The following is a 9,597-nucleotide window of genomic DNA, read 5'->3' as shown; positions in this document are numbered from 1 at the left end:
GAAGGTGATATTCAGTGCAACTGAAAACAGCAACAAATTCAGCATCAAGTAAATAACAAGATGACGATGCTTTATGCAGAAGAATATACCGACTGCCTGTGGCGTTCTCTGTGGTAGAGGGTCATTGGAGCACATGCACTGTCTGGATTAGAGGAAGTGAGGGATAAATCACGGCCAGCCAGCTGGCGATGCAAGTTGAAGAGACAAGTGTTGGCTAGTGTCATGTTTCAGGGCATAAGCTGAAGAAGTCAGGCAGGGGAAGTGAGTCGTGAACATACAGGGCCTGATCCTGAGGGTACTTGGGAGCTGCTCTGCGTCTGGCAGGCCTGGGCCGTGTACATGTTCATTGATATTTATCGATGTAAATGGGGTCTCCATGATCCGTCCCCCGACAGCTACTTCCAGAGAGCAAGAGACTTCGGGAGCAAACTGTATTTACATCTACTCTGCGTAGGTCTCCAGTAGACAGGAGCTGTGGAGCTCCCACTGGTTACCTTTGGCTGATGGTGGGGTACAAGTCAGGTGGTCGAGGGACATCTGCCTAGAAGACATCGCCAGACCTCGGCAGTACTAGGAGGGTTGAGCTAGTGTGCCTGTGAGAAGTGCAGTCGGAAAAGTAACAAATACTCTCCCGGTGGGCTGTATTTCCCAACGGACAATCAACTCTACATTCTCAGTTACTCAGGGTCAATCTTCACTCATTCATTTATCCCCTTTCCTGCCCTCTCTCTTTAGAGCTTTTCAGGAATAATGAGCCTGAATAATTGGATGCGAATATCCAAACTCTGTTGTTCCATTTATTCACCTAAAACTGGGTTCTTGCTGATTATGTACTAGCTGTATCTTAGTGTATATATTTCTCCTCTCAGCCTCTGTGCCTGCAAGCAGGGAAGTCTGGCCTTGCAAAGGGGTGCTGTGTAATTTTCCTAGGTTACTGAGTGGGGGCTGGAGCCGGTTCTGTGATGTATCGTTGTAAGGGAACCGTAACACTCCACCTGGCCCAGGCGGCTGCTGAGCCTCTACCGTTTGAGCTACAAGCCAGCTGGCTCTCAGGGAAGGCTGTCGAGCAAACTCCTCTCTCTGTAAGTGGTCATGGTGCCGCTTCATGGAACAGGGACCCTCCCCCAGACGGTGTGTGGGGGTTGCAGACGTGAAGGCAGCTGCTAAATGAAGAGGTGATTGAGGTCATTTGGCTTGAAACTGGCAGAGTATCTGTCTCCCTCAATAGATTTGTATTGAGCCGTTTCATTTTCTTTCTAAGTACTTGTATGACCAGTTGTAGAGGAGTATGTCAGACCCTTTGATGGGCTGATCCTCACAACACCCCACACGGGGATGTGCTACTGCCTCATTTCACAAGGCCAGGGGGGAGTAAGTGATTTCCCAAAGTTGCAAAGGGAGCACGTAGCTTCACCAGGAGCTAAACCAGCCCTCTTGAGCCTAGGCCTGTGACTGAACCACTAGACCAGGGGCCTGCAACCTGTGGCACTCGAGCCAAAGACAGCTCAGCATGGAACCAAATCCAGCGCTTTTGTTGTTCCCAAAATACAACAACTTTGTACATTCCAATGAAAAATTAATTTAAAAATGTAAAACCGTGTCATTGCTCATGTCGCTTGAATGCTGCACGAACCTGAATTTGACCAGTTCTGATGTAAACTTCAATGATACGTGCAGCTGCAGAAGTCCCATGAAATAAAGCTTGTAAATAAAGTACAATGTTTCATTGATACTGTTATTACTCACCATGTCAATTACCAATAATATGAAGTTGTATCTTTTCAGCCATGCAAAGGGGCATTCTTCTACGGCTCTTAGTTGACCACCTGTTCTGAATGCTGATGTCGTTTGGCTCTTTTGGTTGAAAAGGTTGCTGAGCCCTACTCTAGGCAACCCTCCTTCCCGTCTTTGGGCCAACAATTTGTGTTGAGTTAATTACAAGCTGTTCTCAGAGGGGGAGCCGTGTTAGTCTGTATCTGCAAAAACAATGAGTCGTCCTGGGGCACCTTAAAGACGAATCGATTTATTTGGACATCAGCTTTTGTGGGTTTGACCCACAAAATCTTCTGCCCAAATAAATCTGTTAAGGCACGTCTACACCAGCACTTACCAACCGCCAGTCTGCAGACCAGTACCGGGCCGCGGGCCGTGAACCGCTGGTGGCCGGGCTGCGGTAGCTCTGGGGGCCAGGGCCGGGGTGCGCCTCCCAGTGCCTCTCCTCCCACCACAGCTGTTGAGAAAGGCATGTCCTGCTCCGCCTCAGCCAACCAGCGCTGGGCAGGGGCGGGAATCTCCTGCTGGAGCTGTAGTGTCGAACATAACTCCTTTCCTTTACAAACGCTGCCTGGGCGTCCGCATTCTGTATCCGCAACAAGGAGCCTTGGCAATAAAACGGATGCCTGTGGATCTGAAGGGCTCTCCAGATATTGCAGGGGAGGTGGTCACAGGACTGCTACTGAAATCGTGAGCATTGACGTACTCTGCAAATAACCAAGACAACATTTTCATTTGGCTTCTGTTGACAATACCACGCTGGAGGGGAACCTGGACGGCCCTGCCTTGACTATAATAATAACGTCTGCCTTGACCACAGTGCAGATCTCCAACTAGCAAAACGCGGGCCTGTCTCAAGTCTGGTGCACATGAGCACGCAGGCAAGTCTGAGGGGTGAGGTTTGAGAGGCGGGAATGTTTTTTGCACAAGCGTGCACATCCAGCGTGGTACAGTCAGACCACGCCACGGACATCAGGAGGAACTTTGTATTAGTACATTTTATTTATGATAAGCAAAAATTCCAGATACAGTCATAAAACTATTAACCACACATAGTTTTTGCAACATCCTGAGTAGCAGGATGTACCCCAAAGAGGGGCACTGGGCATTGTAGGTATCTTACACAATACGTAATCAATTGGTAAATATTATTAGAATGAGCAAGTCTCGCTTTGCTATAAAATGGGCTTAGTAAGAAGAATTGATGGAAGGGAACGAACTGGATTACCCACAGGCGCTGCTCAATGTAACTAGAAATAACAGACCCTTCACACCAGCTACGGCAGTGCATGGCATCCTGACGCGTGGGACTAAAATGCTGTAGGTGGCATACGGGTGAAGTGTAAGTGAACTAGGCTTAATTATTGTAAGATAATAAATCTTCTATTACTTGCTTTTGCATTGTTCTGTGCTATACTAATTGCTTTAGAATGGATAGTATTTAAGGTTTAAATCATGTAGTAATTGTTTTTAAGGCTTGTGAAACTTAAACAACTGTATTAATTGCTTACAGCTTGCAATCGATAAAGACGTGGTTAATTCTCTCTAGAGTGTCCTGGTTTCCCTCGGATCTAAAATCGAACCACACGACACATGCTCATGCTTCCCCTCCACCACCTTTATAGCAGCTGCATTTTGCATTGTCCATTGCTTTTAAGCCATGCGACGGGTTTCCAGAAGGCAAACAGCCCCTCTCCCACATGTGGCATAATAGCATTACACAGCACAGTAGAAGAGTATGACTCTGATACCTGGTGCCACGCTGGCTCATGGCCAAGTGACGGAAGTAAAACCATCTGCTGGAAGCTTCGGAAGCCACTGCCTACTCACGGATTAGCCTTCACCCCTGAAAGTCAGGGAGCTGTAAGTGGCTGGGAGGAATTAGGATACAGGCTAAATCTTCAGGTGGAACCAAAAATTCTGGGTACAGACAGACCTAAGCTTGGGAGGAGCCTAAAATACAGACCCAAATTTTGATCCTACAGGGCAAACTTGTTCTCTGTGGGGAGTATAAAGGAAAAAAATGGGTCGTCTTCTGATTGCATTTTGTTTCCCCTTTTAATTTAAATATAAAATATTTCCTCTTTCTCGGCTTCACCTTCATGGCCGACCCTGTTCTCACACTGGTGTCGTTCTGGAGTAACACAGGGTGTGAATCAGGCCCCTAATGTTTGCTTGTCTTCATAATATCCTCGTAGGAAGGAGGCGGTCCAGCCCCCCCGGGGATGGCGTGCGGGGTGGTAGAAGGGCCCAGCTCCGGGTTGGGAGGGCAGGTGTGCACTCCAGAAAAGGCACGCGGGGAAGCTTCACCTAGTGGGAAGAGACAAATGGAGCTCGTCTGGGTAACCATACACCAGCTTTGAGTGACACCGCACACGAGGGACCAAGGTGGCTGTGGGGATGGTTATTTTGAAATAATGTAGACCCTTCTGTACGTCTACACAGCAACGTTATTTCGAAATAACTTAGTCCACGTCTACATAGCAGGCAGATGTTTCGACGTAATGTTGAAATACCGTACTGTCAAGCTGGAGGCAGGGCCAGATTAAGGGGGGTGCCTGATGGCAGCTGCAAGGTGCGCAGCGCACCCAGGGGCGGGGCCGCGCATGTGCCGTGTGCCCGCTGCCCGGGGCGCAGGAATGGCTCGAGCCGGCCCTGGCTGGAGGACGTCTTACTCCGACTCCTGTAATCCTCATTGTACGAGGAGGAAGGGAAGTCGGAGGAAGAGCGCTCTGTTTCGAAATAAGTGCTGTGTAGACGCTCCCTATTTCGAAATAAGCTACGCAACTGACGTAGCTCAGGGCTGGCCCACAACATTGTAGCCCGAGGCGGGGAGCTCAAATGATGCCCCCTTGCTTGGGCCAAATCTTTGAAAAGTCTCCATTCTCTGGGTCCTAGTGGCGCCCTTCTCCCCCACCAGTCTGGCACCTGACGCGGCCGCCTCAGTTCGCCTCATGGAAAGGCCAGCCCTGACCTAGCTCAATTTGCCTAGCTTATTTCAAGCTAAGCCCTGCTCTGTAGATGCACCCTAGGAGCCTAGCTTTGGGTGCTTCACGGGAGAGGCTGGCACCAATTAACCCAGTGCCCGTAGTCCATTGCGGCAACGTTTCAATGAATATGAAACCTAATGACTGTTTCAAATGCCCCACGAATGGACAGCTCTCCAGGAAGGAAGCCCAGAGCCAAAACTCTCAGTGAACGACGGCCCTGTCACGGAGGTTTGGGCTGGACCCTGCAGGAGCCGGCTTAGGGAGGGGCAAAGCCCCAGATGCCAACTACCCACCAAGGGAATCGGCGTCACTGAGCGCAAACACGGCGAGCGTGCGCCGGCAGGGGAAGCTGCTCCGGCGTTTCAGCCAGCACTGCATGCAGAAGAGGAACCCGCAGGACAGGGTCAAGGCCAGAAGGAGCAACGCCAGTAACCTGAGGCACAGACACAGACAGGGAACAATCAACGGCAGGTGGCAACTGCAAATGGATTCAGACGTGAGGGGCAGGAGGAAAGGTTTGGGGCGACTGGGAAGGTTCGAGCTGATGAAGAGAAGAGACCTGCTAACTAAAAGAAGGCAAAGTTGGTTCAATTATGGAAATTCTCTTGAACATTTTTGCACAAAAAAAGTCAAAAAAAATTTTTTTTGCAAACCTTTTTTTTTTGGGAAGGGCAGTTTTTGGCCCGGCATTGTACAGACTGTTACAGCCAATGGCCAAACTCCTCCAACTTCCCTTGGACTCTGAATCAGGTCCTTCCAGCTGTCTGGCTTTTTCTGAAGATTCAAAATTGCTGCAAAACCCTTTTCATGAAACACGTTGGCTTTTTCCATTAAAATGATCCGTTGATCAGCTGTGCACAGCAAAGGAAATGTGGACAAAGGATTCGGTCTGGGCACAACACAAAATAGCAGCTGTACACACAGAAAATTCAAGTGAAGGGTTCAGAAAAATGTTATCTTGATACCAATAGCTCCCTCCACAGCTATCAGAGCTGGGCAAAATTTTCCAATCAAATAGCTTATTTGCTGAAAAAATGCAGTTTTGGGTCAGATTAGGCAAATATGATCAGTCAAATAAAAATAAAAAAACAATCAAAATGGAAGCTAGCAAGTTTTTTGTTTCAAATGGCATCTTACTAAGAAATCTGGTTGCAATTGTTTAATTTTTTAAAGGATAAAAAAAACCCAAATATAAGAACCCTCAAATCCCAAAACATTACGGTTTTGAGTCCGCACCAACATCATTTATTTTGGATTTGGGGGTTTGGTCCATTTACTCCATCAGCATTCCTGCCTGTCAATCAGAATAGACATTTTGCCAGCTCTTTCTTTGGGAAGGGTTCAGTACTTACCCGATATACCAGGCACTGAGGTGCTCCTCATTGTAATTAACACATCTAGCAATTAAACAAACAGACAACATGTTGGGACAATGCTGGCTCAGGTGTATGCAGTCAGTTGAAGTGTTATCCAGGGGTGCAGGAAGAATCAGCTGTATTAATGACGTTATGGTAGCACGTCATTTAATTAACAGGATGTGCCTAAATGCAAATAGTGCATAACTATTTTCCATTAAATATACTGTACATCCTATTCATTCTCTGTTAGCAACACAACACAATTATCCATTGCTTTCTTGTACATGGCATTTTTCTTTTTCTGAAGAAAAATTAAGCTCAAACAGCCACAGCTAGTCTTTTTATATTAACGGAATGAACATGCTACTCTTGTTTAGAGCAACGACTTGGCATATTCCTTCCTTTGCATTGCCTGGCAAATTCTGAAGACAAAATAAAAATCCATGCAAATGTGAAGACTACTTACGGTTCATCCAGTTCACATTTCGGATCACAGTCTGCTAACTGAAACACATATGTCAACCGATCAGGACAAGTACAATATCTTATTAAAAGGCCTTTTTTATTTAAACTGAGAAACAGCTATAGACAAATTCAGGGCCAGATTCTGTGACTATTATTTGTGTGAACAGTCCCATTGCATGTGTGTGCCTGAGTGCAGAAGACTAACAGCCTTGATAGAGGTTGCTGACTTGGGCCCATAGATTTTTCTGTTAATGACCTGATTCAACTGCTCTGGAAACCACTGAAAGTCTTTCACGCAATTTGATCAGATCCTTCGATTTCTAAGAAAAGCTGACAGACAGACATACTATTAAGATGTTTAACGGGGGGAAGCACGTTTTTGTGAAGTGACATGTCGAAAGCCAAGAGCCAAGAGATACAAACAAGTGTAAACAGAAATGTTTACAGAACTGGCGTTGATTTGTTACTCACAATTTGTTACTGAACAATTTCACTGAATAATTGCGGGGTTTGTAGCTCCTTTGCAAACCGTTCATTGTGAATATTCAATATTTGTAATTTGAGTTGCTTTGACTAGACACAGAGAACATAACATAAGACCATAACAGCGCCAGACTAGGTCAGACCGAAGGTCTATCTAGCCCAGTGGCCAGTGCCCCAGAGGGAGTAGCGCAGGAAATCCTCCGGTGATTCCGTCCTCTGTCACCCATTCTCAGCCCCTGACGAACCGAGGCTGGGGACACCATTCCTGCCCAGCCTGGCTAATAGCCATTGATGGACCTCACCTCCAAGAACGTATCTAGTTCTAGAGGGCATGGAATGCTACTGTTACATGATGGGCAGAACGTCCAATTAGGATCAGGTCTCTGGTGTGAATCCGAAAGTTGCTTAGGGGAAATATTTTATAACAACCACTTAAACATGGCAAACGTTCCTCCCACTAACTGCATTTCCTAGCTTGAGTGTGGAAAGCGAACAAACTAATTGATAAGCACAGGCTGAATCACATCCCAGCTCTGTCGCAGAAAACTTTAAATCAAACATCAAATGGCAGTAATATCCTGTGACAGGATAAATAAAATGTGACAAATTAGATTTAGGTCTTAGATAAAAAGTTAGACATAATTTGCAGATAATTACTATATGTCATTTCTTTTTTGCAAGTGTCTGACAGGCATGTAGATGTGTCCTTTGCGTGAAAACTAAAAAGCTCTTTTGCATGTAAGACAGATTCAGACAGATCACATCACATTTCTAATGAGCAGGGATTAGTTTAAGTACTATGCAACATCCCCCACAGCAAAAATCATCTTACAAGTCTATCTAAAGGGCCCCATCCTGTCTGCACTGCCATTAGCCTCACTGGGAGCAGGATCAGTGCCCAGAGATAACGGAAGTCCCTGTGTGTAATGAATCCTTCAAATAAAATATTATCTGTGACATTTCATGGGTGATTTAAAATGAAATGAGGAACAGAAAGAGACTGAGAATTCAAGATGAACTTTTCCAGACGTACCCTTTTAAAATTGTGTTCATCTGCTAAGTCACACACCCCTGGTGCTGCAGCATTTTTAAATTGCTTGCCTCACTTCTGCCAATTAGGAGAGCAAGTCAAAGAAACTGAGACAGTTTATTCCCAGGATCATGTGTATCTATGATTGCTTTATTAGGGCTGAATTATCTGATGTATCCATCACATTCTTTAAACGTCCCCATGTGAAGGCATCATCCCTTATCTTACGGATACACAAATACCTGAATGACACTGTAGATAGATAGATAAATTGTCTTAAATGAAATCCAAATAATTCATCTGGAGACATGCGCTTTCTAATTTCAAATATGCTGAGTACAAGGATTCATATACTAGAAGGCAATATCGATACCTGAGCTGGAATTGATTGTGACTATAAAAGACCAACTACTCAGCGGTCTTCACAAATATCTTTAACACATTATCCCAAGAATAAAACCTTGCCCAACAGAGCTCTATAACCAATCAACGTCTGACCCCGTAAAAGGTTTTGTTACCTGGAACAAAGTCAGACATAGGCCTCCGATTTCGGAGATCAGCCAGGTGAGATGCAGAACTTTGGCTCTCCACATTGCTAACGAGAGAAGCCCTTGTAAGGTTCTGTTTATAGCTGCATCTCTCCCCTTATGATCTGGAGCTTTTACACATCCCTGTAAATTCTCCCTTGAGCCAGGGAATACATTATCCTTGTGACTCAGGAGCAAGAGCCAGGGAATGAATGCGGCTCTGCATGAACACACTCAAATAGCCAGGAGTCCTAATGAATAGTCGTTTGAGGTCAGCACCTCGCAAATGTTCAGATCCTTTTGTAGCTTTCAATAGCTCCTGTTGCTAGTGCCTGGTTCCATATTAACACAACATTGTACATGTACCTGCTGCAAATAGAGGACTTGTCCTGCAATAACTTCAATGGGAGAGGAAGAGTAAGAACACCCGGCTTACAACAGCTAGGGTGGGGGGGTCATGCTTGCCTGACCCACACAAATAGTTCTGTCAGTTTCAGTGCATAAGCACAATGCAATGAGTAGGATATGGCATGGAGGGGTTATTTTTAGATACATCTTCCTCTTTTGTTCGTACTCTTTGGATCCTCGTACTATTATTTGCACCTGATCTCAGAAGGAGCATGAATTTATTGGCCGTATGATAATCCCTAAACCTTAATTCAGCCGTGAGAGCTAGAGGGAAAGCATTTCTTTTAGGGCTGCATCGAAAGCTCACTGCAATGAAGGGAAAGATGCCCACTGAGTTTGAAGGGCTTTGGCTGATGCCGTTAATCCCTTAATTTCTGACAGTGCAAGAATGGCTGAGAATGATTTCTTGAACTACAGCAGTTGGCATCCCTTTCTCCGGGTGGATTGTAGCATAATTCCCTGTAGGAATAGGGCATCCAGTTTGGATAAAAGGATAAGCCAACCCAAATCCGTGCCCAGCCCTCAAAACAAACCCAAACCTTGAGAGTCAAAAGTTTGGTTGA

General features: G+C 45.8%; 1 protein-coding gene across 2 annotated transcripts; it reads right to left on the bottom strand.

Annotated features, from left to right (window-relative positions):
* Positions 1 to 2,756: 2,756 nt before the first annotated feature.
* On the bottom strand, positions 2,757 to 8,811 carry TMEM207 (transmembrane protein 207). 2 transcript variants are annotated; one of them, XM_025178456.3, is made up of 5 exons: positions 8,618 to 8,808; positions 6,588 to 6,625; positions 6,116 to 6,160; positions 5,057 to 5,196; positions 2,757 to 4,083 (listed from the first exon to the last, which is right to left on the bottom strand). In XM_025178456.3, exons 1-5 carry the CDS (start codon positions 8,690 to 8,692, stop codon positions 3,938 to 3,940), a joined length of 444 nt encoding a protein of 147 aa, XP_025034241.3. In that variant the 5' UTR covers positions 8,693 to 8,808; the 3' UTR covers positions 2,757 to 3,937. The 2 variants fall into 2 exon arrangements, with proteins under 2 accessions (XP_025034241.3, XP_089636821.1); XM_089780695.1 differs by lacking the exon at positions 6,116 to 6,160 and having other exon boundaries at positions 8,618 to 8,811.
* Between the last annotated feature and the right edge of the window lie 786 nt (positions 8,812 to 9,597).

Source organism: Pelodiscus sinensis, chromosome 10, assembly GCF_052426305.1.
Source record: "Pelodiscus sinensis isolate ZL-2025 chromosome 10, ASM5242630v1, whole genome shotgun sequence".
Taxonomy (NCBI): Eukaryota; Metazoa; Chordata; order Testudines; family Trionychidae; genus Pelodiscus; species Pelodiscus sinensis.
The sequence above is the reverse complement of the archived record's forward strand: the minus strand, read 5'-3'. Positions and strand labels throughout refer to the sequence as shown.

Excerpts from the sequence above, each read along its gene's own strand:
- TMEM207 (XM_025178456.3), bottom strand. The coding sequence starts at position 8,692 with ATGTGGAGAGCCAAAGTTCTGCATCTCACCTGGCTGATCTCCGAAATC. Across the intron at positions 6,626-8,617 it reads TATGTCTGACTTTGTTCCAG|TTAGCAGACTGTGATCCGAA; the intron begins GTAACAAAACCT and ends TATGTGTTTCAG. Across the intron at positions 5,197-6,115 it reads CTCAGTGCCTGGTATATCGG|GTTACTGGCGTTGCTCCTTC; the intron begins GTAAGTACTGAA and ends TCTGTGCCTCAG.